The sequence below is a fragment of the Sander lucioperca genome, chromosome 9, assembly GCF_008315115.2.
Source record: "Sander lucioperca isolate FBNREF2018 chromosome 9, SLUC_FBN_1.2, whole genome shotgun sequence".
Lineage (NCBI taxonomy): Eukaryota > Metazoa > Chordata > Actinopteri > Perciformes > Percidae > Sander > Sander lucioperca.
The window spans coordinates 40,754,603-40,782,063 of record NC_050181.1 but is presented as its reverse complement, the minus strand read 5'-3'; the positions used below and the strand labels follow the sequence as shown (position 1 = coordinate 40,782,063).

Below are 27,461 nucleotides of genomic sequence, written 5' to 3'. Positions count from 1 at the left end.
TTGCCAGATGTTTTAAAGCATCTCCGATAAGCTACCTCAGTTTTACTGAAAGCTACATTTTGTAAATACAAAATGATGTCTATGTTTTTAGACAATAAGTATATACTTCGTCAGGCTGGTTTATTTGTTCATACTAAAAAGAAAAAAAACACTAAACCAATATCCTTACAGAGAAATTGATGCTATATCCTGTTAATCCAGTCTGATATCTGATGTCTTATAAAATAAGCTACCTATCTACATAAAGCATTTCCCATGAAGGTGCACAGACATTTGATCCTTTTGAACTCAGCTTGAAGACACAAGAAGCAATAACCAATTGATTGGATTTAAAAGGAAAAAAGGAAAACAACTGCCACTCACGTGCTAACGTTACTCTTTCAAGCAGCTCAGATGCACAATTATTTTCCTATTTTCTTTATTTCACTGTAAAGGTGAGTGGGCGGATGTACTGTAACATAAAGAGTGAGAAAGAAGCAGAAGGAAAGGGGGGTGGCTGAGAGAGAAAGAGAGAAAACAGGGAAAGACAGAGAGAAAGATCAGAGCATACTCTGGCTTGGTTACTATCAGACTGACTGCCGTGCTGTGAAATAATGTGATAGGCGAGCAAGAGAACGAGGATTTTTGACCATATAACGCTACTCCAGCCGGGGGGGGGACCTGATATATATGGAATACAAGATTCTTCAGAAGGAAACAGGTGATCATCTTTTTTTTATTCACTTAAAATCCTAGGATGCACTGCACAGCGAAAAGTAGACTGGTAATTTTAGACAAATTAAAAAAAACACTTGTTTTAAGGTGAATAGTTGATGCTTTTGTAATAATGAGAAACATTCTCCAACCACAAAGCAGCTGTGTTTGTGTGTGATGAAATATGTTTCAATAAAGCTAAACAGACAGATTTTCACACACGCTGTTGCTCATCTTGGTCAGACGTAAATTACTGTTATTTTAAAATGCACAGTTTAAACTTAATGGCATCACATGAGGTCAAAATGTTTTTTTTCCTATGAGTTAAATAACAGGCTGTTGAATGTGGAGAGAACATAAAAGAAAGATGCAAATAAGTTACTTTTTTTAACGTATTTTTGAGTGTGACACAAAAGCACAAGTGAGAGAAAGAGTGTGTGTGTTGTGTGAGGGAATTCGTGTTGAGCAGCGTTGGGAGGGAGGGGGGATACGTGTAAAAGACAGATGGCCACTCAGTGGAGTTGTTCCCCCACACCCTCTCTCTTTCTCGCTCCCTTCTGGGTCCTACATCCTTTCCCTGTCACCTCTCCAGAATCTTACCTCATCTGTTTTTTTCCTCACCTCTCATCAGCATCTTTTATCACCCCATCTTTCCTTCCATCTCCATCAGTTAACGTCTGATCTTCGCTCACTTTGCTGCACCTTGTCTTCACAAACCCTTTCTTCCCTTTTCTAGCTACTTCTTGTTGGCATTCTTGTCAGGTTTTTGCTGAAGAAATCAACTTGAAAATACCAAGAGATTTTTTTTTGTGATTGTCATTCTGGCCCCTGCTGACACGGCACGTAGGACCCTGAAGAGATTTGGGATTTCTGGGGGCAAACAAGAAAAACTAGAAAGACAGACAAAGGAAATGATTGACAGCTATGGCCAGTGAAGAATTCTGAGTATTTTCTGAATATTATTTGTTTCTGAGACATCTGCTGGTGTTATTGCTGCCTGGGTGAATATTAATGGTCTTCAGCTGGTACCAGACAAAACTACATAGAAGTTACAGTTTGGAACGTTTTTCACAGTTTGATTCACCATAGCATGTTTGTTTTCATTTCAAGTTGTCCAAAGAGATATTCGACTAAACATCCCAGGTTCAGTCATGCACCCCAGGTCAGTCTCCTTCGACATCCCCATACTGTTGGGTGTGCTCCTGTTGTGGGGGCCTATGGAGTCTAGGAGCCAGAATGATACAGAGCCCATCATCCTCGAGGGGAAATGCTTGGTCGTGTGTGACTCCACTCCTTCATCCGAGCCCGCTGGTAACGCCCTGGGCATGTCGGTCCGCTCTGGCTCCGGACGGGTGGCCTTCTCCGCCAGCCGCCAGACCAACCACGAGCCCACAGACATGAGCAACCGCACCATGATCATCTACTTTGATAATGTGAGTATGTTACTGCTGATGTGTCTTTAAATTACAGTAAGACATTTGGCAGTTCAAATTAGGGATACACCGATCCAATACTGATATTGAATATATGGGAATGACACTGACTCAAATAGCTGGATCGGGTATCGATGAGAATGGGGCCGATCTATTATTCAATTCAATTCTTTGTTTATATACTATAAACATAATTAAAAGAAAAAACACACACACATATATATATATATATAAATTTAAATAAGAATGACCCAAGTGCATGTCTTCCTCCTTTTTCTCCCTCCCTTGCTGTTGCATCAGATTTTGGTGAACGTGGGCAATCATTTTGACCAAGAGAGCAGTGTCTTCCTTGCACCGAGAAGAGGTGTTTACAGCTTTAACTTCCATGTTGTAAAGGCCTACAATAGACAAACTATTCAGGTATGATTCCTCAACTACAGTACGACACTTACAGTTTTAATTGCAATGTAGCGACATGCCCTCTATAATTAGCTTAATTTGCTCTCTCTTAGGTCAGCTTGATGTTGAATGGCTGGGCAATGATTTCAGCTTTCGCCGGGGACCAGGATGTAACCAGAGAAGCTGCCACTAACGCCGGCCTGGTGATTATGGAGAAGGGAGACAAGGCCTACCTCAGACTGGAGAGAGGCAACCTGATGGGAGGCTGGAAGTACTCCACCTTCTCTGGGTTCCTGGTCTTCCCTCTGTAAGCAGGGTGGTTTAGGTGTTGGAAGGGTGATAAATTAGATTGGGCAGTAGTGATAATGTGGTGGAGAAAAATGAAAGACTTAAGGCTTAAATCTGTAACTCTTTAAACAGCGCACGAAAAGATGTGTTTTATGCAAAATAAAATAAGATTGTGCAAATTTAGATGACTGTAACTTGAGACCAAAAGAAGAGGAGGAGAAAATACATTCAGTAAACATGAGCAAACCTGTGGATTTAATTTGCTCTGTTTCTGTGAATGAATATTTCTTGGGTTTGTATAAGAGATATTTTAATTGTGACAATATTATGAAGTAGCCATGTGCAATGTGGGCTTCTGTGCTAAGATTTTTTTTTTTTTAATTCTAAGCGTTTGAAACATTGCTGTGCTCCACATGGCATCATGTCTAGATAACAAACTTGCCAAACTTGCCCTTTACTCTGCTGTGTCATTTGACTGATGCTCCTCTATTTGCCTGTCTCCTGCAACAAATGTTTATTTACACATACATTTCTATTAAGGAGAAAATATTGAAATAAAATGATATAAAGTTGCCTCAGTATATTGCTTTTATGCATGCATTGTCAAAATGTTCTTTCCACAAACATTTTCAGAGAGACAATATTTTATGAATCACTGCTAGATTGAGTTGATACTTAGGGACGGGACAGTTAATCTGCTCACAACAGTATTTCTCCCTCATCATGGTACCCAGTGCCACGACAGCTGTTTGTAAATATAGCTCTCACCAGCAGAGTTTGCGTTGGCGTGGACCAAGCAGACCAGCATGGGGCAGAGTGTAAGTGTGGTGAATAGCGGATACTCCTCGCAGGGCCACAGACAGATGGAGGCCTTGGCGAGCAGGCAGGCTCTTCTCTACAGGGCTGCTATGGATAAAGTGTGGTGTGCTGTCACATGTAGTCACTTACGCTTCCCTGGTTCATGACCATCACTCTATCTCTCTTTGTTTGTGGGTCTTTGGAAAAAGATTACAAGAGGCCCTAATTTTCTGCATAGGACCTAAGGTCTAGTGTAATTATAGATAATATATATATATATATATATATATATATATATATATATATATATATATATAATAATATATATATAATATAATATATATATATAATTACACTAGACCTTAGGTCCTATGCAGAAAATTAGGGCCTCTTGTAATCTTTTTCCATTTTTTTAACTGATACATATTTGTACCATTTAAGATAAGGAGAACAGGAATGGCAAATATATAAAAATGAAGGCCAGATTACCAACCGTGCAAAACTGGCAATTTGCTCTGGGGCTCCAGACCCAGAGGGACCTGCAAAAGCTGTAGGGTCCCTGTGTGACAATTAGTTTGTGGTAATATTATTAACTTGTAATTCTAAAAAATGTCACTACTAAAATACAACATCATCTGACTGTAATAAGGGCGTTCACATGGACTTTATTACCTGAGGGTCTGTCCTTAAGAGAGGCCCTGTATCAATGTCTAGTTTTGAGACTTTCATTATTTCAATTTATGTTGTGCTTACATGGTATATTAATTTGTGATTAAGAAGATTACCACAAAACATACCTGCTGGGATCACACACAATGCAAAAAAAAAAAGTAGAAGGGTGCCCCGAGCAGGATAATCTGTTTTTTTAGAACAGCCCAAACGGCTAATAATCTAATTTCAATCTGAGGGCTCTAGAGGGCGCCATAACACCAATCCCACAAAACTGAATCACTAATGGCAGCACACGAATCATCAGTACCATTGACTAGAAGAAAGCTGTTGTTAATATCTCAAAATGTAATAATAATCAACAAAAAACCGTCAATATGTCCACGGGGTCTGTATCTATATTTTTTAGATAGTAATAAAGCAATATCACACGATGAGGTTAATTCCTTAGCTGAAGCCAATGTAATAAAGCCCTAAGGAAAAAACCGGACAGTGTCAGTCACAAACAGGCTTGTTGGGTTATACAGTCCATTAAACTTTGGGGATGATTAAAACACCGTCTATTTTTCTCCAGTCAGCTCTAACAGGCCTGCGCTTTCTAATGTGAGCATACACGGCAGTAAAACGGCAATGTTGAAGATCATTCAATCAAATGATCACAGCTAGGCCGCATTTATTGTTTTCTCAACCTAACTACGGCTCTCATCCCGCCCAGAAGCGGCCGTATATATGACGGATAGCTCTAACTGCCAATGAAATAGCCGTATGCTGCCGGCTCAGGAGAAAACTGACCAATCATCGTTTGATAGCATACGAGGGGCACGCATTCTACGCTTTCTCTGGCAAGAATGTTAGTTCCTGCTCTTCCCTGGCCGTTTCCTGTAATCGTACAGTGTTGTGAGACGGAGAAAGCCATGTGTGTCGATGCAAAGGTAAATTTAGCACCCCGAAATTATTACTGTGAGAGTTAGGGCAGTGGATATGATGGTTATTTTCATGTATTTTTGCCGAAAAATAGACGCAGACCAACCGAAACAGTATTGCGGCCTAACCCGTGTCTGAACGTTGACGGGCAATGGTTATTGTGGCACGTTGCTTTGGTTTGGTCCGGTTTGTTGATGAGATTGAAGAAGTCCGGTAGTCTGACTGGTTGGTAGTAAATGACAGAGAAGCGAGGAAACTGTTCCAAACATGCAATACATCATGTTTATAAGCCTGAATATGTTTTCGGTGCCACGCATGCTTTTGTAATAGGCACATCTTGGTCGCGACACAAGCTAATGCTAGCCGACGGGTTTGTGAGAAAGACTGCAATACGACCAGAGGAAAGCATCCTACCTCTCCAGCATCAGTACCCTTCTTTCACTAACGTTACCAACTATTTTCATTCACCGAATGTTCCCTGGGTAGTATAGCGTTGTGTATTGCTATTAAAACTTAGCCTAAATTTGTATTTTAAACCTTTTTATATCACATTTGAAAGCGTTTTCTATACAATGTGGCCATGAGTTGGATGCTGTTTTCAAAAACTATTTTTTTTATAATCAAGTTGCAGTCATTTGTTAACTGGCCGTTTTATGTCATTTAAAAAACGTTTTATTTCATTAATGTTAAACGAATTAGTAGTGAACTGGGATCATTACTGTCAAAGCTCAAGAAGAGAAATGTCAGTGTGTCCAAATGAAAGTTTGGTATTTAGTAAACAATACTTTCTTTCTGTGTATTATGAACCAAACTTAAATGTGTGATGTTGATAGGCATCAAAGAAACATAGACACAAAATTGGAGCTGAAAAGGAAACCAGGACCAGAAGTTACACAATTGCCATTTGCCATCAAGGGCCAATTTGCCAAGTTTCTGTCTGCTTCTTGTGGTATTTGTATACTTAAACAAATGTGTACTAACCATTGAATGAGGCCCACCAAATTGTAGTTGTTATATACATGTTTCAGCTATAAAAGCATCAGTATAGCATTTGTTTTTATACTGTCAAAGTCATTTATTTGTGCTTTATTTACATCAGTGTTTCTCCTCTTTTACCAGCTGTTTACTTAAAAGTTGAGAAGAACTGGTCTGCAACTGTTAAGCTTCCACCTCGGAGTCTTTTTAACATTGTGCCTGTCTCCCTGTGTGGAGTGGGCAAGATGGCAGACCCCATCATGGACCTCTTTGAGGACACACCCCTGTTTAACTTGGATGCCCTACCTGACGACTCCTTCTCTCAGGGCTCCTCAGACCCTGTGGAGGAGGCACTTAAGCTGGCGTTGGGTCAAGTGGACCCACCAACCGAACCTGAGCTCACGGTCAACGCAGGCCTTGGTGTTTCTGTAGCAGCTCCCGTCATTCCGGACCCTGCCCCCACACAGCAGCCAGTGCCAGTGGCGACTGACCAGACTGTTACCATAGCTGCAGCTCCTATTGTAGCCCCAGTCCCTGCCCCTACCCCGGTTAATACTGTACCTCAGATCCAGGCCCAGACCACCATACCTATTGTCAGCAGCACCAGCGTGGTCACCAGTAGCACTGTCCTGCTGAGTTCACCTCTGACTGTTTCCAGCTCCCCAATCACCACCACCGCAACCACGCAGCAGCTCACACAGATAACTCATCAGTTCACTCCACAGCAGTTAGCTGCCATCACACAGCAGGCCGGTGGTAAAATTGTCATTCTCAAAGGTCCCCAGGGTCAAGCCCAGGTGCTGCAGACTGTATCAGGAGCCACAGGCCAGACCAGTGGAAAGGTAATCCGTGTGTTGTCTGGCACTCCTCTTAAACCTGGCATGTCCATACTGCAGGGGGGGACAGTCTTGAATCAGGCGAGCCCGGGGCAAGCTCAAGTCAAAGTGGGTGCAGCAGGGGTGCAGAGGCTAATGCAGTCTCCCAATGGGCCAATGAAACAGATGGTGCTGACCTCCATGCCCCAGCAGACGCAAGGCCAGACAGTTCAGGTGCAGATCCCTGCCCAAACACAGATGTCTCAAGGCCAGACTCAAGTCCAGGCCCAAGCTACTCAGATCCAAGTCCAGACCCAAGGCCAGGTGCAGCTCCAGCCAGCCATGCAGGCCCAAACACAGGTAAGCACCACCTCTTCTGCAACAGCAGGCAGACCACAAGATGTCAACCTGACAGCTGCACCACAGCAGGTGAAGCACAGGAGTGGTTTGCTATCAGGGTTGTTGCTGTTTTTTAGGTCAGTCTTTTTCCTAAGTGTCAAAATGAATCACATTCTGTACATCTGACTTTAGGGTGGCGAAGCAAAGCGGATCACTCTGGTTCTCCAGCAGCCCTCCCAGGCTGGCTCTGCTGCACCAGCGGGTCAAGCCCAGCAGCAGCTCACACAAGTCCAGCAGGTTCAGACAGCCCAAGGGGGCCAGCAGCAGCATCAGATCCCAGCTCGGCTAGTGCTGGGGCAGCTCCCCGGAGGCAAACTGGTGCTCCAGGGAAGCCAGCTAGCAGCCTTGACCCAGGCTCGGGCTGCAGGCCAGGCTGGAGGGCAGCCCAAAGTCCTCACAATTCAGCTGCAGGTGCAGCAGCAGCCCAACCAACAAGGAGGAATTAAGGTGAGAAAGAAGTGTTTAGAGTTTGAAAGTAGCCTACCTGTATGTTTAATCAGAATGCCAAAATGCCCCCAGCTTCCACAACAAATGTGACTCTGTGTAGCCAATACTTTTGTTTGCTAACATTTGTGTTGGACTAGAGTATTTGTTTCTGCTTGTTTCAGGCGTTCAAATGTAATATTGCTGTTACAGTCCATCACAAATGAACAATGGCTACTTTTGTGTAGCTGGGACAAATCAGTCCAAATGATGAACATTGGCTCTACTACCTAGTATTCATTAGCAGTTAATTTTAACTCTAGCTTCTTTTATTAGCTATATAAGGACATTCATTGTTTTTAATGTATCAGTGACTTTCTGATGCAGTGGAGTGGGCAAGTTCTAGAAAAATCTGGAGATAAAGAAAATTGTAGGAATTCTTTTAGATTTCTTTGTTATATAAGACTGAATCATTTAAGGAAATTTGGGAAATATGTTTGTTTTTTAGATTAGATTCTACTTTGTCATTGTGCAGAGTACAAGTACAAAGACAACGAAATGCAGTTTGTGTCCAACCAGAAGTGCAAAAAAGCAGAAAAGTGCAATGTGATATTCAAGTATAGACAGGTGGTGCAGAAGAAATATATTGCAGTGTTATAAGAGCAGAATAAATATGGCTATGTAATATGAACAGTGTACAAATGTTTGTTTGCTATTCAGAGTTATATATGAAAGATCAACGTAGGTTTCATCTCTGTTCATTCAGCTCTAGTCTTGCATGTCAGTATGGTCTGGCTACGCTGCTTATCTATCTATTTATCTATCGGACTGTTGCTAAGACGCCAACCAAGCATATTTCACAAAATGTTCTTTAAAACCCTGAAAATTCTCAGATCATATACTGTAACTGCTTTAGTGTTTTATACTTTTATACATTTTCAAAGGGGACTGTGACTTGACATCTCTCTTCTTTCCCTCTCACAGTACCAGCTGGTCTCAGGAGCTGGCGCTGGCAGCCCACAGGTCTTGCAGATCTCGCAGGGCCAAGGAGGACAGAGAGTTGCAGTGCCACTCAAAATGCTTCTGCAGCCACAGGTAGACCTCCCAGGGCTCAACGCTAACATTTTAAAGTGGTTGCCGGCTTGGCAACCACGCATTAGCTTTTGGTTGGCGAAATTGACAATATGGTTGCCATGTTTTAAACTGCCGATATTTTGGAGCAATTAATTTCTTATGTAACTATACCACACATTTTAATAATGAAACAATGAGATAATGGCTTGCAATATAATTTGCCATCCCACTCAAATAGGGGTGCAACGGAACACAAAACGCACAGATCGGATCAATGTTTTGAGTCACGAATCGGATACATTTTTGGATTAGCACCAATTTAAATGATTATTAAAAATGTAATAACAATTAACTTTTAACAATAATTACTTCTTTCACCAGTAAATTGCTGTTAAAAGGAAGAAAAAAAACAGATGAGAAAAGGGTATTTTACAGTAACTTTGAATGCATCACAAGGTTTACCAGTTTTAAGTAAACGCAACATTTAGTCCCGTCTGTGTTGTTTCTGCGACAACAGCAGTGACCAGTGCTAGTTTGCGTCTTTTAGCTCAAAGCTTAAGCGGCAGACTGTTGTACGTCCCGGTGTTGGAATCCTCTACAGTGAAATACAGTCGCACGTTTACACCCTTTAACTGTCAGCATTTTAACCGTGTTGATTCTAGTTACTACTGTAGCTAACGGTAGGCTAACGTTACCTGCTGTCAAGTGTAACGTGTTATCAGTGTTTACTAGCGTGACATGCAGCGATGTTTCTGTTGCCTCTAACGTGGGATTCGGAGCATCAGAGAGCAGCGCAGACATTAAAGTGGCACCGTAATGAGGTACCGAAATCCGCGTTGCTATTTCATCCGGTAGCACCGGTGCCATAATAGCACTGGATTTTAACATGCGCTGTTAACGTGAACGGAAAATTGTGTTGCCTGTATCTTTTTCACGGCAAATGCGCGCATGTGTGGAATGCAGTCACATAACAGCTGAAATGTTGTGTTGTGCACAAACGTAGTGTTTAAAATTTACGGAGTCAACCGAATAAAATATTGACTACTTTTGAAATAAGATTTTCCAATTTTAAGTTTTGATTTGTTTTTATATATTTAAAAAATCACAAATGTTGAACAAGTGGTCGCCAAAGGGGGCAACCAGAGAACACGAAACGGTTGCCAATTGACTGAATCTGGTTGCCAAGGGCAACCGTTACTGTTGAGCCCTGCCTACAGATACTTATTTTATGTATTTTTCTTATTATATAGAGGGGGGCTTAAGGGTTTCTCTGTGGCAGAAAGTCTTCTGCACTCTCAAACATTCTCCTTCACACAGACAAGCTCGTCATCCTCGGCTGGCGGCACAGTATCTGTGGTAAAGGTCATCAACACGTCGGCTGCAGGCCCCTCCACTACAACCACCACTCCGTCCCAGGCCATCCGCATCACCAAGGCCCCTGGCGAGCCTGCCTCTGTGCGACGGGTGGAGATCCTCTGCAAGCAGGAGAAAGCAAACCGTATTGTGGCTGAAGCTATAGCCCGGGCCAAAGCACGTGGGGAGAAGAACCTGCCCAGAGTCCTCAACCAGGATGAGCTTCCAGCCACACAGACCTCCCCAGAAGTGGGGGGCACTGTGACTGTGGTGTCTGCTGCTAAGAAAAAGACTAGTGGAGGAGGAAACAAGAAGAAAAGTCCTGTAGCTGGAGGAACGACGCCCAAAAGCACTGGGGGGCAGTGCAAGAGCAAAGTGAAGACACCAGGAGGAACAACTGGAGTGGCTGGAGGCACAGTAATACCTGGGGCTGGGAACAAGAGCAAAAGCAAGACTAAGACAAAGTAAGTGATATGTATGTGAGGAGTCGATGAGAGAGGAAATAATTTGAATGTAACTTACGTTGCATTGCTTGGAAATGTGGCCTTGTAGAAAACAATATTCTTTACTTTCTGCTACTTCATTCTGTTTTTGTCTGTCCTCTCTCCCTCCACCTTCCCGCAGCACTATTACTCTAGTGGGAGCAAAGAAAAGAAAGAGAAATGCATCCTCAGACCACTCTGATGGGGAGTTGAGCCCTGCCTCACCTACTGCTCTGGATGATGACTTGATTACGGTACAAACACATACATGGTCACATAAATAAGATCAGCACACTTTTATAAATGAGATAGGTTAATGGTCTGGTGAAGTGAACTGACTTGACAAATCTACGTCTAGCGGTGCTTGGCCTGCACAGAATACTTCAGTGGTTCCTGTGGGAGAATGCCAGCAAATGTCAAATGTGACTGTAATTGTTTACATAGGATGATACTGTTCCAAATGACTGACTGAATGATTTGTAGTAAAACCTGTTTTACTGTCAACCCAATTTACAAAGCATACTTCTGTTTTTGTCTAAATTGAAGTGGAAGAAATGCTGCACACAGAGGTGGAACGATGAATCATGTTCTGATGTCTCTTGTGGTGTGTGTGCCCATGTGTTTTTCTGTCTTCGTCTGCTTGACCTTTAAAAACACACTCAATTTACGCCTTTGTCTTCTGGCCAGAAGAGGCGCTCCAATCGTGTGGTGAAGAGGAAGAAGTACACTGAGGACCTGGATATCAAGATAACGGATGATGAAGATGAGCAGGAAGATGTAGATGTTACTACAACTGCGGCAGCTGTGGCCTCCATCAGTGGCGGGAGTGCAGCGCAGCTTAAACAGGAGCTGGAGCTGGATGTTGAAGGACAGCCCAGCATGCAGTTCTTTGTGGTGAGTGTACAAGTATTTTAACAAAGTGACTTCTTCTCCGATGAGATTGAAAAGATTGTCATAAAGCGATGGACACTGGTTTAATTGTGGTTGGTTTGTACATGATGTGTATTTGCAGTGTTGCATTTCAACATTAAGAGGGTTGAAGGTGTGTAGGTCAACAGTCTTTAGTGTATTACTTTATATTTTTACAGGAAAACCCAAGTGAGGAAGATGCTGCCATTGTAGACAAAGTTCTGTCTTTGAGGTTAACCAAGAAGGAAGTATGTTTATTCCATTTATTTAATTCCAAAACAAGTTTCTTTAATCATTTGAATCTAATTTTGAGAATACTAAAAACCTGTTCTTGTCTTCAAGGTGTGTCCGGGCCAGTACACCACGGTTGAGGAATTCTTTGTAAAATACAAGAACTAGTAAGTTTTGATATCTCAATAAATAACTTTGGCCTTCCCACTTACTTGGCAATTTCTATTTCTTGAGGAGACATCCAAATGAGTACAACTTGATTCTCTTGTTCTCAGTTCCTACTTACATTGTGAGTGGGCCAGTTTGGCTCAGCTGGAGAAAGATAAGAGGATCCATCAAAAGATCAAGAGGTTTAAGACCAAGCACGCACAGATGAGGCACCTCTTCCAGGAGGTGAGATGGGAGCACATGCTGAAACCTCTTTATTTTAGGATGTAGTTCAGCTGCTTGAACTATAACTTTGAACATATTTCTACTGTCTCTGACCCTGTGGTTCTGTCCAGGATGAGGAGGCGTTTAACCCAGACTATTTAGAGGCGGACAGGATCCTGGACGTTTCCCACAGTGTGGACAAGGACAATGGCGAGGTGAGAGACCAGGCCGTGTCAAGAAATCACTTTTACAGCTGGACAATACAGCTTACCTCCTTGGTTATAACTTTATAACTCTTGTGCTATTTTTTGGTCAGATAAATGACCCTTTCATCAAGTAGCATGTTTGCAATAGTTAAATACTTTCTTTCACTCTTTTCCCTCCAGCCTGTTATCTACTATTTGGTGAAGTGGTGCTCTCTGCCTTATGAAGACGCCACTTGGGAACTGAAGGAGGACGTAGACGAGGGCAAAGTCGAAGAATTCAAGAAAATCCAAAACCGACAACCTCGCCTGAAAAGAACGGTAAGTTGTCAAGTGGAAGATGGCCACGAGTGGTTTTTACCTTCTTCTCTTCTTTTCATGCATTTTTTTCCTTCTCTCTCCTTCAGCCACGGCCGTCTGCCAGTTCATGGAAGAAGTTGGAGGAGACCAGAGAATACAAGAATGGCAACATACTTCGAGAGTACCAACTTGAAGGAGTCAACTGGCTGCTCTTCAACTGGTACAACAGGTATTTATCTCACACACACTACACTCCATGTTGACCTGCAGCGAAGTGCATTTTGAAGCCACATTTAAACTGTATTAGTTTTACTGGCTAAAGCGCTGTAATTAAAGCTGTAGCAACTATAGAATTACGGGTGTAGTATAGCATAACATGAAGCGACAACATGAAGAAGGCATTGTGTCATTATATTCTGGAAGAAGCTGGTCCATTTGGAATGATGCTTGTTGATGGCTTCTCCCAAGGCTTCACTAATTAGTTGGTTTCTTATCTCTCAGGCAGAACTGTATCCTGGCAGATGAGATGGGTCTGGGGAAGACCATCCAGTCTATCGCACTGCTGGCTGAGGAGTATGATGCTGGCGTCCAAGGCCCTTTCCTGGTCATCGCTCCCCTCTCCACCATTACCAATTGGGAGAGGGAGTTCAGCACGTGGACCGACATGAACGCTATCGTCTACCACGGCAGCCTGGCCAGCCGACAGATGATCCAGCAGTATGAGATGTACTGCAAGGATGACAAGGTGGAGTTATTGATTGATTATTGTTGATTAACTTTCCTGATGTTAAAAGCATCTAATGAAAAATGCCATTCTGTCTACAGGAGCACTTGATCCCAGGTGCGTACAAGTTTGACGCCCTCATCACAACATTTGAGATGGTGTTATCTGACTGCCCAGAGCTGAGGGAGATCTCCTGGCGTTGTGTGATCATTGATGAGGCTCACCGCCTCAAGAATCGCAACTGCAAACTGTTGGACAGCTTGAAGATGCTGGATCTGGTGAGTGGACCAGAGCCAAAGTGGGTTTTGGTACAAAACCAATGGTCAAACGTGCATAGAATTACAGGATGCCGGTTGTATGGTTAAATGTTGTACTTTAAGGACAATTCCGTCACAAAACGAACCTAGGGGTTAATAACAGATGTGTACCCACTCGATTGCTCTCTGGACATGTTTTCATTCTAATTGAATGTGTTTGTAGCTTGAAACAAGCTAGCGTGGACCGCTGATTAGCATACAACACTAGTATTCGGGGCACAGGGAAAGTAAAAAGAAATCACTATTTATACCACTAAAAAGACTCCAAATATCACCACACTTCAACGGTAGCATAAGGAGGGTCCCTAAATGTTAACCGAAGCATTGAGAACATTGTAAGTGTACAGACAATTTATTAAAAAGATAGATTATAAAGACAGTCGCATTCTCGTATACAGGCGGCCACCGTCTTGGGAGCTACGGTCTTTCTAAACTATCTTCTTAATAAACTGTCTGTACACTTACAATGTTCTCAATGCTTCGGTTAACATGTTGGGACCCTCACTATGCTACTGTTGAAGTGTGGTGATATTTTGAGCCTTTTTAGTGGTATAAATAGTGATTTGTTTTTACTTTCCCTGTGCCCTGAATACTAGCGTTGTAAGCTAATCAGCGGTCCGCGCTAGCTTGTCTCAAGCTACAAACACATTCGATTAGCATGGAAACGTCCCAGAGAGCGATCGAGTGGGTACACATCTGTTATTAACCCCTGTTTGTTTTGCGCCGGAATCGTCCTTTAAGAAATACATGCAGTTTTAAGTGGATCAAGACTGTTGCTTGTTCTCTAATGCACTTACTTTGTAGTAAGAAACAAACTGTTTGACATTGATATTAAATATGAATGGCTTTTCAAGGACTTAATTTGAACTTTTCCTCATCTGCAGTGTTCTTTTTCCTCTCCCTTCTTATATCCTCGTTCTTTCTTCTGCTCCTTCTGTATTGTCGCCTGCTTTTATACATCTGTTTTTTTTTTTTTTTTTTTCCTTCGGCCTGATGAATATTTGGTCCTACCTTGGTCTTCCTTCATTTCCTCTCCTCCCTCTGTCCTTCTCTACCTACCTTCTATTTGTGTTCTGTGGTTTATTTTCTCCCAGGAACACAAAGTGTTGTTGACCGGCACTCCTCTCCAGAACACTGTGGAGGAACTCTTCAGTCTGCTTCATTTCCTGGAGCCTGCTCAGTTCCCTTCTGAGACTGAATTCCTCAGAGACTTTGGAGACCTCAAAACAGAGGAACAGGTGTGAAATATACACTCATGTTGGCATTGACCCTCATATTCACACACAGTGTTCTTTGTCTTGTGCATCTGCCCATTGTATTGGTATTGTTTAGCCCTTACTGAGCAAATCTTTTTATTTTTTTCGGGTCCACAGGTCCAGAAGCTGCAGGCCATCTTAAAACCCATGATGTTACGAAGGCTCAAAGAGGATGTTGAGAAAAACTTGGCACCCAAACAGGAGACCATCATTGAGGTTAGTTTAAATGGTGCACAGTCAATGTAAACTCTGAACTGTGTTAGGAGATCTGAACGACACAAACGACGACAACTATTTGATTCTTTGACTGTGTTTTCTCTCAGGTTGAGTTGACGGATATCCAGAAGAAGTACTACCGGGCCATCCTGGAGCGGAACTTCAGTTTCCTCAGTTTAGGTGCAAACAGTAACAGCAATGTTCCAAACCTGCTCAACACTATGATGGAGCTACGCAAGTGTTGCAACCACCCCTACCTCATCAATGGTATTGCATCACAATATTAACTCAGTATTAGGCCTTTGTACTGGACGTCTTGCTGTCTGCATGTATGTTTGTTATATTCAGGCCCAGAAATATCTATTTCTAATAATTGCTGACCTGAATTGTTGCCATATTGTCATTTGAAGAGCAATTCAAGTATTAACATTTCACTTGGCTGAAAAACAGGAGTTATTGTAGTGTGTATTTAGTTTGTGGCATTTTGCAGAATGAGCATGTATTAAATCAGAAGGGGAACGATTCTCTGAAGCTGTCTTCACACGATAAGCAGTCCGAGCTGCATTTGCTCGTGACAAGCTAGCATAATTTCATTGCATAATAAAATGGTACCCCTGTACCTCTCTTGTCCAGGCGCGGAGGAGAAGATCGTAGCTGAGCTGCGGGAGGTGTACGACCCCATGGCGCCCGACTTCCATTTGCAGGCCCTTATTCGCTCGGCCGGCAAGCTGGTGCTACTAGACAAGCTGCTGCCTCGCCTCAAGGCTGGTGGCCACAAAGTGCTCATCTTCTCCCAGATGGTGCGTTGCTTAGACATTCTGGAGGACTACCTCATCAACAAGAGGTAAGAAGGCCAAGGTGTATTTTAATGCAACTGATGTTTTTTTTTTTTTATATTGTCATAACTGTTCAAAGTAAGGCTGCAGCTATCGATTATTTCAGTAATCGAGTATTCTTCCGATTATTCCATAGATTAATCGAGTAATCGCATAAGAAATACTTAGTAAACAGCAATAGTAAATATTTATTATTACTGTGTACTAAAAAAAAGGAAACCTGTCTTTTTTGTATATATATATATATATATATATATATATATATATATATATATATATATATATATATATATATATATATATATATATATATATATATATATATATATATATATATATATACACACACACACACACAAAATACAGTTATTTTTTTTTTTAAAAAAAGCAAAATTTTTTATTGCCAAATTCCAAGTACATTTTTGGTGGCCCAAATGTTAATATTTTTCACCCCCTTCCCCTTCTTGCTTCTGGCTCTTTGCACTGGATATGCAAAAGAGCTGTTCACTAACCAGAGGGTAAATGTGACTGTACAAAGCTTACAGCAGGTCCAGTCAACTACACTGTTCTGGGGGACACATTTTAAGAAGGCTAATACTGAGTGAGGAGAAAGAATAAAGAATGCAGACATCACCGGCATGATGACGTCATTCACGTGCATATTAAGTGGCCATGCTGGGAGGAGGAGCCGGTTTGTCTCCGGCAGCAGCTAAGTTTCCAAAGATTAGTAGCAAACTAATAAACAGTCAGACTACAAACCGACAGCTCTCGTTTTAGCTTGTTGGTAAAACATCGCTATTTGCAGAGTAGCATGCTGTAGGCTAGTTGTGTAAAACAGCACGGTGGACGAGAGCAGCAGACGTTAGTTAGCTACCTTGTGTTGGGTTCGCTCCGTGGAATGGATGAGTAGACTGGATGTTTTCTACAGAGATGATGTAGTAGCATGTTTGCAGCTTAAAATGATCCCAAACTTTCTGTCGTTTTCTCTCGCCTGTCTCTTCTCTTAGACCCTCGCTATTTTCGTCTTTGTTCATTTGTAATCTGGGCCGTCAGTCTCGTGCATAGACAGAATATAAACGGTCTTGTGTCCACAGAAGCGTCAACCTGTTGTGTGCGCTAGTAATTATCCTCCGTGCGGAAACACAGTGAGCTGTACAACCTTAATTACATTGATTTAACGAAGCTTCGAGGCAAAGAATTTTGCTTCGAGGATTTTTTGTAATCGAATTATTCGAGTTATTCGAGGAATCGTTTCAGCCCTAGTTCAAAGTATTATGAAGACTTAGGGGATGTGTTTAATGTAAGTTTGTTCACTTATTTTTTTTACAGATACCTTTATGAGCGAATTGATGGCAGAGTGCGTGGGAACTTACGACAAGCTGCCATCGATCGCTTCAGCAAGCCTGACTCGGACCGCTTTGTCTTCCTGCTGTGTACCCGTGCTGGCGGCCTGGGTATTAACCTCACTGCTGCTGACACCTGTGTTATATTTGACTCTGACTGGAACCCTCAAAATGACCTGCAGGTACAAGATTGTACTGTTTTGGCTGGTATAAAGTTAGTTCAATGAGACTGCAACAACAAACAGTCTTTATGTTTATTACTTTTTACGTGTGTTCAAAACTTGAAACCATTCTCTTTTTTTATGTCAGCAGCTTCATGTGATGTTCTTTTGACCCTACTTTTATTTTTATATCAGGCTCAAGCACGGTGTCATCGTATTGGCCAGTCTAAGGCGGTCAAGGTCTACCGTCTGATCACTAGGAACTCTTATGAGAGGGAGATGCTGGATAAAGCAAGTCTGAAGCTTGGCTTGGACCGTGCCGTCCTGCAGAGCATGAGTGGCAACAAAGAAAGTAACGTCAACGGGGTAAGAAAACCTACCAGTCATTAACTCAAACTGCCAGGTAATTGTTGGGTTGGGCAGTTGTGTTACATCTTGTTTATTTAAAAAAAATAATAGTGTGCTTAATCCAGTTTGAGCCACTTCCTTAAATGGGTTTTTGTGCTGCTTTTAGCAGATCCAGCAATTCTCCAAGAAGGAGATTGAGGACCTGCTGAGGAAGGGAGCCTACGCTGCCATCATGGATGAGAATGATGAAGGCAGTCGCTTCTGCGAGGAGGACATCGACCAGATCCTTCAGCGTAGAGCCACCACCATCACCATCGAGAGCGAGGGCAAGGGCTCCACATTCTCCAAGGCCAGCTTTGTGGCCTCTGAGAACCGCAATGACATTGCCCTCGATGACCCAGAATTCTGGCAGAAGTGGGCCAAGAAAGCCGACATAGACATGGACTCCATGAACCGAAAGGTAAGTCCCATGTGTTTGTGTTTGTGTGAAGATCATACAAGTTTTACAGTGCTGATTGCCACAGCATGTAAAATACTGTAATTGTTTTCTAGTTTAAATTAATTATGTAGTTGTATTCTTGTATATATGCTTATATATTAAATGCTTATAAATTGCTTAGAGTAATATGTAATGGACTACAAGTTACGTCCCCCCCCCCTTCCCCCCCCCCCTTCCACAGAACACCCTCGTGATTGACACTCCCAGAGTTCGCAAGCAGACCCGCCAGTACTCCACTTTACGAGGCGAAGGTGGAGACCTGTCTGATCTGGACAGCGACGAGGAGTATCCACCGGCCAATTCCAGACAGTCGCGTGCCTCGCGGCGCTCCGACCGCCACAGTGGAGGGGGTTACGGCCGCACTGACTGTTTCAGGGTGGAGAAACACCTGCTTGTCTATGGGTATCTAGGCTTTGTTGCTCAATTTCTCAATGTTTACTCTTTACTCTCGTCCCTTGTTCTCCCCCTCTTACATGTTTTCCTCTTCTCCAGTTGGGGTCGCTGGAAGGACATCTTATCCCATGCCAGATGCAAGCGTCGTCTAAGCGAACGTGACGTGGAGACGATCTGCCGTGTCATCCTGGTCTTTTGTCTGCTCCACTATCGTGGGGATGAGAACATCAAGAGTTTCATCTGGGAGCTCATCACACCGCCAGAGAACGGGCGTGAACCCCAAACACTGCTCAACCACTCTGGTAGGAGCTACACACTGAGCCGCTCACAAAATGTTTTAAATGGGATCTCATCTTTCTCGACTGAAAAAGTGGATAAATTAGTTGGTTTGGTAGAGAGAGAAAAACACTACTTATTAACTTATTTGAATCCATAGCCTTCCTTGTTGTCTGTTGAAATGTTTGAAATTAACTATCATGTTGTTTCTCTGCTTAGGCCTGTCTATACCTGTTCCCAGAGGCAGGAAGGGTAAGAGGGTAAAGGCCCAGAGCACATTTGATGTTCAGAAGGTGGAGTGGATCCGCAAGTACAACCCTGACACCTTGCTTCTGGACGACAGCTACCGCAAACACCTCAAGCACCAGTGCAACAAGTCAGTGAAGCCCGACCAGTTGTGTTCTGCTGTGTGTGTACACGTGAAAGCATTGCCATTCCTGTTCCAACACTAAAGCCTCTCTTCTCCTACTTCAGGGTGTTGCTGAGGGTGCGCATGCTCTACTACCTGAAACAGGAGGTGATTGGTGAACATGCCGACGCTGTCCTGAAAGGGGCTGACAGCAGGTATCTAATATTGCCCTTTGTACAATAAGCCAAGTGCAGACACACACACACACACACACAGCCTCCATTGTGGAAGTTCACTGCGATACCTTCAAACATAGTATGCCATGCATTTATTCGTTTTATTTTTTATTTTATTTTGTTTTCCAGGGATGTTGATATCTGGATGCCTGAGATGGAGCAGCAGGAGGTCCCTGCAGGATGGTGGGATACTGAGGCAGACCGCTCACTGCTTGCTGGCGTATTCAAGCATGGTAGGTTTTCTCTATATATATAAGCTCAAAACAATAATGAGAAATGGGTGAGGATTTGTTATGGCTTCAATACAAAATAGTTTAGTTCACCTCTGATCTGGAACTTGTCATTGCATGTGTCGAGCATTTTTTGTTGTTGTCATTTAACAGCCTTGACTCTCTCTGTTTCCAGGTTATGAGATGTACACCACAATGCGGGCTGATCCATGCCTCTGCTTCCTGGAGAGAGCTGGTCGGCCTGATGATAAGGCCATTGATGCCGAGCAGCACACTGGTGATGGCGAGCTGGGAGACGAGTGAGTGATTCGGGCTAACTGGGCCAATTAAAACTTATTTGCTTATAGATTTATAGCAGACTTACATGTTAACTGGATATTGTGCTTTATTGTGTGTGTTGTGTAGTGCTGACTATGATAAGTACTCAGAGGACCCAGAGTTCAAGCCTGCGTCAAGACACGCAAAAGATCTTTTCGATGAGGTACGAATCTAAGCCATCACATTGAAGCCAATCTGTCTGCACTAGTCGATTTGCAAAGACTCTTGAATAATTTGGAACCAAGCAATACGGATATAGAATTTAATAAGTCACTATTTGACCTTGTCCTCCAGCCTGACTCCATGAACGTGGACGATGAGATTTCTGTGGAAGACAAGGTGGGGCCAGTGATCTCCGAAAGCTTTTCCAGCCAGAGTGGTGCATGCGACTGGCCCTCCAGCTCATCACTTACAGCGCGGTTGCGGCGGCTGATCACAGCTTACCAACGTAGCTACAGGCAGGAGCAGCTGAAGATGGAAGCCGAGGCAAAGGGCGACCGCAGGCGCAGGCGTTGCGAACAGGCCAGCAAGCTGAAGGAGATTGCACGGCAGGAGCGCCAGCAGAGGTACACTGGTGTTACATTATCTTCTCTTCAATTGTCTCCAGTGGCTCACAAAAATGATAATCATACTTTGGCTCATATGTACATAAGTTTTCTGTGGGCTAATTATTTTCTCAATTTAAGCCTTTTACTAATGTAAGAGTGTGCAGCAGTAACTAAAGTTATGTTTACATTCAATGTTACTCACCAAAATGCATTGATGTTGTCTAACAAATGTGATGAATGCATTTCCTTTTTCATAAAACACTTAAGTTTGTCTTTAAAAAAATGTAAGCCGGTATTGTTTTAAATTCATGTTTACTACCAAAGCAGTCTTCCTCATCCCTGCTTCCGTTGGTGCATTGCTGCGTATCTTGGCGCATTACAGCCACCTGTAGATCAGGAAAATAGTGTGAAGACCTTGTATAAATATTTAATATCCTTCACCTCACTTGCCTTTCTGTCTTTCTCCCAGGTGGACGCGTAGGGAAGAATGTGACTTCTACCGGGTGGTATCGACTTTTGGTGTGGAAAAGATAAAAAAGGAACTAGGTCTTCCGGAGGGAGGAGATCCTGATTTTGACTGGAATCGCTTCCGTACCTTTGCTCGTCTGGATAAAAAGACTGATGAGAGCCTCAGCCGATACTTCCGCTCTTTTGTTGCCATGTGCCGGAGAGTTTGCCACCTGCGCCCAGGCCGTGGTGAAGGTAACTACCGCTACACATGCTGCCAAGATAGGCTCGACTTAGCTACTTGAGCCGCGGTTGAAGTGTTGGATGCTCACTTTTTGTGAAGGATCACAATGTTAAAGCCAACACCATGTACTTTCACGACTGGGACGACTCTTCCCTTGGCTTAAATTGTATACGCACAGGTCTTCTTTTCTTTCTTTTTTTTTTTTATGAATCCAGGTTTTTATACTCTAAAATATATATATATATAATATTTATTTATTTATATTTTAATTTGCAGTTTTGATAAAAGCAGAGCATGATGACTTCACAGTCACATAACAGTAAATATCTCTTCTCTCATCCTGCTCAGATTTATCAGAGCTTTCCCAGACTGTGGCCCCCATCACTGAGGAGCGTGCTTCCCGTACCCTTTACCGTATTAGCCTCCTGCGTCGCCTCCGTGAGAGAGTCCTGCCCCACCCACTCCTGGAGGAGCGTCTGCCTCTGGCGCCGACCAGCTCTGAGCTGCCCGCTTGGTGGAATATTCCAGAACATGATCGTCAGCTGATGCTGGGCGCCGCACTGCACGGTGTCAGCCGCACTGAGCTCTCCATCTACTCAGACCCACAGTTCACCTTCAGTCAGGCTCGGGAACAGTTCATCCAGAACCAGCAGGCCCCACAACCTCCACCTCAGGCACCGCCCATCATGCCCCTCAGCCAGCCAAAGACTGAGGAGGACGTGCCCATTGTAAAGGAGGAGGGAGCTGAAGAGGACGCCCGGTTGCTTGGAGGTGAAATCAGTGTTGCCCTGCAGAGTACACCCTTGAGTCAACATGAAGGCAAGGCACGGGGGCCAGGCTGGAGCCTCAAGAGGAGCAGGGGGAGGGTCGGAAAAACAGGAGGAAGGAAGGGTGAGGGAGGGTCAGATTCTGATTCTGATTCTGATTCAGGCTCATCATCATCCGGGCGATCGGGCAGCAGTGATGAAAGTGCAGAGAGTGAGGAAGAGGTGGAAAGAGGTATGTTAGTAGTTAAAGAGAAAAATGTCAAATTCAATTTTTGAAGTGTCAATCACGAGGGTGTTCTGTGGGGGGGGGGGACGTAACTTTTAGTCCATTACATATTACTCTAAGCAATTTATAAGCATTTAATACATAAGCCTATACACAATTTCTTTTTTAGTTATCTCCCATTTTTTTCTAAGCAGGCATGAAGCTGTGTGACGTGGATGAAGAGAATAGTTTACTCTCCATGACTCCATCTCAGGATGGCATTCTTCCTCCCGATCCTCTCAGAGTGGATTGGCCCAAGGTAAATTAATGTTAATTTAAAAGCATTTATCTTGAAGGAAAAAAAACACGTACATTTTTTTTATTGATGTGAATGACTGATACATGGGGCTCCGTCTTTGTCTCAGGACCGTGTGTTGATCAACCGTCTGGACAGTCTGTGTACGCTGATGCTGACTGGTCAGTGGCCCTCAGGGCGGCGCTACATGCCTGAGGCTCCGCTCAACCCGAGCTCAGAGCTGGCGGGAGACGAGATGGCCTACACAAGGGTAATCCGTAAACCCGGCAGCACGCCTGGTGGCCCTGGGGAAGATGGAGAAGATGGAGAGTTCACTGTCAAGCTCCTTAAGGTGAGAAAACAGTGGAGGATGAAATAATGTTATCTAAGGCATATGCAGGTAATTGAAAACACACACAAACTGACATTCTGTTGCTTTTCTTGGCTAATAAAAAATTTTTTTTTACCTGTACGAATCTGAGAGGTTTTAGTGCTGTCAAAACAATTTCAGTCAGTGTTTAAAGTCACTACAAGGTGCAGCTGTGATGTGAAGTTCATGACTCCGTTTGCCATCCTGTCAGGAGGAGGGCCTGAAGCTGACCTTCTCTAAGCAGGCCCTGATGCCCAATGGGTCAGGGGGAGAGAGCAGTGGTCGCAAGAGGCGCAAGGACCAAGAGGTGCGTGTATCAGATCTACATGTTCTCCCCTTTTAGAACAGGTGGAGTCAGATGCAAAAAAAACCAAGCTGCTTCGAATTTAGTTTAACTTTTTTTTTCGGCTGTCTCTCTTTTAGTTATCAGACCCAGATGGACTCAATGATCCACTGGAGCGTACTCCGCGGCGCAGGGACCCTCCCACCTGGTTGAAGGAGAACCCAGATTATGAGGTGGAGGGAGACATGCTGGAGGTATTGACGATTAATCGTCATACTTAAAATTGCGATTAGAGGTTTAATTGTCTATTTCTGTTCATTTTATGCCACACAGCTTTATCTTCAAATAGTCTGCTGAAACAGTGTTTCACCTCTCGCTCTGCACAGATTTATTTTAAATAGCCTGTTCTCAAACTGTTGTGTAGGCTGACCTAATGGATGATTGCATTTTCAAGTTAATATGCAACGGGAAAACACACTGCCTGTGTTAACCGTTCCTGCTTCAGCTTCCAGACCGTGATCGGGAGGCACAGGGGAGACTTTGTTTTGTCTCCAGGACCGAAGTTGATCCTCACTTTGGGGTTACACTGTACATTTACTACTACTTGACAACTTTACGCTAATTTCTTCTCCGCTCCGATTGCCAACACCTGTCTGCTCTGAGTGCATCCACCTCACTCACACTCTCTCTCGCACTGAGCTATCCCTAAAAGGAGCTACACTACTCCTATAACACTGTTTGTTATACAAATCAGATACAGATCATTATACACAAACCTTTGTGTTAATGATCTCATTAGGAAAGCTGGATGGAAGTGACAACTCCCGCATAACTTTCCCCAGAGCTGTCAAACACGCTGCTGCACCTGTAGGGGAGACTCTCTATAAATCAAGAAAGCCGTCATTGGTGCCTCTCTGTCACCATCTTATACCATCTCATATGAACTGAAACAGAAGAACCTGCCCAACAGCAGTAAGATCGAGACAGCAAGCTCTCTTTTTCAAGGATTTTCTTTTTCTGACATTGGAACCCTGCGCTCTGGTAGACACTTTATTTACCCAGCGGATTGATATGCACCTTATTTACTTTCAATTTGTTGCCATTTGTAACATTGGCTTTAAATTCCCTTGATTGTGCAATCCAATGATTATGCAAAATGGTCGCGGTCAGCTCAAATAATCGCACTCAGGTGATTATGTAATAATTGCGACAGGATTTGGATATACTCATAAAACTTATGAGTAATGGAATAGGACCAACTCTTCATCAAGTGTCAAGTGTGTCCTGCTTATAATAAGGAAACAAAATGCCTTAACTATGCCATACTTTATTACATAATTTTGTGTTTCCTCAGCTTCTTGTGAACAGGAGCAAGAGGAAGAGGAGGAGGAGGGTAGATAAAGCCCTGACAGGCAGTGAGAAGGTCAAAGTCATTAACATGAGGACAGGAAAGAAGGTGAGACATACTGCGATTGGTATTGCACACTTAATTTGTTGGCTGTGTTATCTCTTGCAAACAGACAAACATCCAAATGTTTTTGCTCTGTAGGTTGGAGCTGCTTTCTGCCCGATGCTGCAAGATCTGAGGGAATATCTGGAGGAGAATCCTGATAATGCTGTAGCACCAGACTGGTCTGAAACTGTTCGAAACTCGGTGCGTACTCAAGATGTTATATTATTACAAGACTTTGCTGTGCAGTGTGACTTGCTGAACCTTTATTTAGTAGAAAACGTGCTGCCTGTATTACACACTAAAATGGTTGGTGCTGTAAGACATATGCTGTTTTCATGCAGACCAACTGTAGTAGCTGTCACTGTCTTTATCTAACTTCAAGTCTGACTTTCAAAACACTTAAAGTATAGCTGAAATGTAGTTAATACAAAGTGTATGGTGGCTTGCGAGAAGAGACTTTTTATTTTATTTTTTCAAAAATTATTCTTGCATTTAGGTACAGAAAATCCCGATTACTGCAGCAGAGAAGGGAAACTCTGTGAAAACACATCCCGCCCTCTTCTGTTTTTTTTCAATAATTGACTTTTCCGGTGTTTAAAATAATAATTATATTTCTTCTCACAGGGCTTCCTGCCCGAGACCCTCCTCCACCGACTGCTGACCGAGCACTCAGAGATCCCGAAGAAAAGCCGACGCCGCCATCACCACCATCACCATCACCACCACCACCACACTCCAGAGCCCACCTCTGAGGTGGGCCTGGATGGAGTTGAAGAGGAGACTCTGGTCTCAGATGGAGCCTACATGATGGATGAGGAGGACCTGGAGACCTCCCATCACTTCCTCACCAGTCCAGACTTTGACGTTAAAATGGAGGGCGGCGACAGCCTTTCCCAAGGTGACTATGATAGCTCGGATCAAGAGGCGCTATTGGACGATGTCATCATAGCACAGAAGGACTCTGACTCCTCATCAAGCTCAGAGGATTGACTGAACCCCTCTCCCCAAACACATCTAACTTAGTCCCCTTCTAAAAGATGAATCATGTTATTCTTCTTCATCATTTATTTTTACCATATTATGTATGAAATTATGGATGAATGTGTTTTTGTTGCTACTTTTATTCATTTATTTTATATAGGGATTTTTTTTCCATGAAAGGAGCAGGTTTGCACCCATCTGTTTTCTTTTTCGTCGTCACAATTGTTCCATCATTCTCTCCTCGATCCTCCTCTCTGACAAAATGGCAAAAAGCTGAGCTTTCTTTTTTCACGACTCGTCATTCTCCTGCTCCTTCCTCCAAGCTTATTCTTTTCCATGACATTCCCAGCCATGACCAAAAGGGGACCCCTGCTGTACAGATACCCTTTTCTTATGAAATAACCTCAATGCTGGTCCTCGAGCGCTACGTGAAACTGGACATGTGTACTGAGCAGAGCCTGGATCCAGATCCCACAATCTCGTTTGGTCATATGTTCTGTGTCCAGACGAGTCGGTGAACTAAAAAGGGATCCAGTGCGTGGATGTACTGTTATTGTTTTCACTCTATGGGTGGGGTGGGGGTGGAGAGGGAGGGAGAGGGAAAGTATTAGTTACTGAAGCAGTGCTAGGAGGATGGGTGTATTGTACAATGTAGAGCTGGTCCATTGTGTTCTATGGTGCAAAGATGACGGCAATGAGTTAGTATTCTTGTTTTATGATCTGAGTGTATCTGTGAAATTAATAACAGCAATCTACAGTGAAAGCAGATTTGTGTGTATTGTTATTTTTACCAAGTAGAAGAAATAAGGTTTACTGTTTGTACACAAAATTGGTTGATTGGTGGTTTCTGCAGTGTTTAATAATTATGCTGTAAAATACAAAATAGTACTAGATAGGGACAATACATCTAATTATTTAGAATGAAGTTAAAGATCAAATGTCCTGCCTTACATAGCTACTGTTCACACTATGCATCATCACTTTTATTGATTTTTCTGAAACATGGAGCTGAGATGTTATTTGGCTACATTGTAAAGCACATTGAATACATGAGAAGACAAATGTCTCTAATGATAGATGTATACTAAGCCCAAGTCTGGCCCACCAAAGGATGGACCATGATTGGGATTTGTATAACGAGGCGGTGTGTAGGTACTGTACATCATGAGAGGAAGCCCTGCTACCTGAAAGGCGTAACTCGGGCCAGCGAAGTCCCATAAACATGTGGTAGCATTGATTAATTAAAAAACTTTGTTGGGAGTAGAATGATGCAACTCACTGAGCCCTGACAAGTCACACACACTGATATTAAATTTACTTACTTCAGCTCTACAAACAGTTGCAAATGATAATATTGGTAAAAAAAAAAAAAAAATCAGCCCAGTACTCTAAACAAATACAGTCAAGTAAGTTATCCACTTTCCTATACTTGTATTAAGCGTTAAAAAAAAAGAAAAGAAATGTACGATACCCTCAAGTCTCCAACAGTGAAAACGTGTCAAGGCAATATACACAAAATATAATTAAAAAACTCCACCAGGGACTGCTTTCTTTACCCTTAGTGCATAAGGAGAGTTGGGGTAAAGAGGTTTGGTTTGGGGAGGCAGGGAGAAGCAGGTCGTATGC

At 43.0% G+C, this 27,461-nt stretch overlaps 2 protein-coding genes across 10 annotated transcripts; both read left to right on the top strand.

Annotated features, from left to right (window-relative positions):
• Positions 1 to 150: 150 nt before the first annotated feature.
• cbln12 (cerebellin 12) lies at positions 151 to 3,386 on the top strand. 4 transcript variants are annotated; one of them, XM_031306909.2, is made up of 4 exons: positions 151 to 700; positions 1,843 to 2,126; positions 2,427 to 2,546; positions 2,639 to 3,386. In XM_031306909.2, the coding sequence occupies exons 1-4, from the start codon at positions 670 to 672 to the stop codon at positions 2,834 to 2,836; spliced, it is 633 nt and encodes a 210-aa protein (XP_031162769.1). In that variant the 5' UTR covers positions 151 to 669; the 3' UTR covers positions 2,837 to 3,386. The 4 variants fall into 4 exon arrangements, with proteins under 4 accessions (XP_031162769.1, XP_031162768.1, XP_031162771.1 ...); XM_031306908.2 differs by having other exon boundaries at positions 162 to 700; positions 1,804 to 2,126; XM_031306911.2 differs by lacking the exon at positions 151 to 700 and adding an exon at positions 757 to 1,694 and having other exon boundaries at positions 1,804 to 2,126.
• Positions 3,387 to 5,082: 1,696 nt separating this feature from the next.
• Positions 5,083 to 26,603, top strand: chd8 (chromodomain helicase DNA binding protein 8). 6 transcript variants are annotated; one of them, XM_031306789.2, is made up of 39 exons: positions 5,083 to 5,212; positions 6,324 to 7,354; positions 7,526 to 7,840; positions 8,801 to 8,911; positions 10,208 to 10,707; positions 10,868 to 10,979; positions 11,413 to 11,619; positions 11,814 to 11,882; positions 11,977 to 12,032; positions 12,141 to 12,258; positions 12,369 to 12,452; positions 12,624 to 12,761; positions 12,848 to 12,969; positions 13,242 to 13,485; positions 13,566 to 13,742; positions 14,876 to 15,019; positions 15,155 to 15,253; positions 15,361 to 15,520; positions 15,887 to 16,097; positions 17,419 to 17,614; positions 17,789 to 17,959; positions 18,108 to 18,401; positions 18,622 to 18,842; positions 18,933 to 19,135; positions 19,329 to 19,485; positions 19,584 to 19,673; positions 19,824 to 19,927; positions 20,100 to 20,223; positions 20,330 to 20,405; positions 20,537 to 20,808; positions 21,260 to 21,492; positions 21,830 to 22,480; positions 22,669 to 22,772; positions 22,879 to 23,100; positions 23,330 to 23,425; positions 23,542 to 23,655; positions 24,756 to 24,857; positions 24,951 to 25,055; positions 25,479 to 26,603. In XM_031306789.2, exons 2-39 carry the CDS (start codon positions 6,425 to 6,427, stop codon positions 25,842 to 25,844), a joined length of 7,698 nt encoding a protein of 2,565 aa, XP_031162649.1. In that variant the 5' UTR covers positions 5,083 to 5,212; positions 6,324 to 6,424; the 3' UTR covers positions 25,845 to 26,603. The 6 variants fall into 6 exon arrangements, with proteins under 6 accessions (XP_031162649.1, XP_031162647.1, XP_031162645.1 ...); XM_031306787.2 differs by having other exon boundaries at positions 11,416 to 11,619; positions 22,666 to 22,772; positions 25,479 to 25,844; XM_031306785.2 differs by having other exon boundaries at positions 22,666 to 22,772; positions 25,479 to 25,844.
• Positions 26,604 to 27,461: the final 858 nt, after the last annotated feature.

Excerpts from the sequence above, each read along its gene's own strand:
- cbln12 (XM_031306908.2), top strand. The coding sequence starts at position 670 with ATGGAATACAAGATTCTTCAGAAGGAAACAG. Across the intron at positions 701-1,803 it reads GATTCTTCAGAAGGAAACAG|TTGTCCAAAGAGATATTCGA; the intron begins GTGATCATCTTT and ends TTTCATTTCAAG. Across the intron at positions 2,547-2,638 it reads ACAATAGACAAACTATTCAG|GTCAGCTTGATGTTGAATGG; the intron begins GTATGATTCCTC and ends GCTCTCTCTTAG.
- chd8 (XM_031306786.1), top strand. The coding sequence starts at position 6,425 with ATGGCAGACCCCATCATGGACCTCTTTGAGGACACACCCCTGTTTAAC. Across the intron at positions 15,521-15,886 it reads CCACCCCTACCTCATCAATG|GCGCGGAGGAGAAGATCGTA; the intron begins GTATTGCATCAC and ends TCTCTTGTCCAG. Across the intron at positions 18,402-18,621 it reads TGGACTCCATGAACCGAAAG|AACACCCTCGTGATTGACAC; the intron begins GTAAGTCCCATG and ends CCCCTTCCACAG.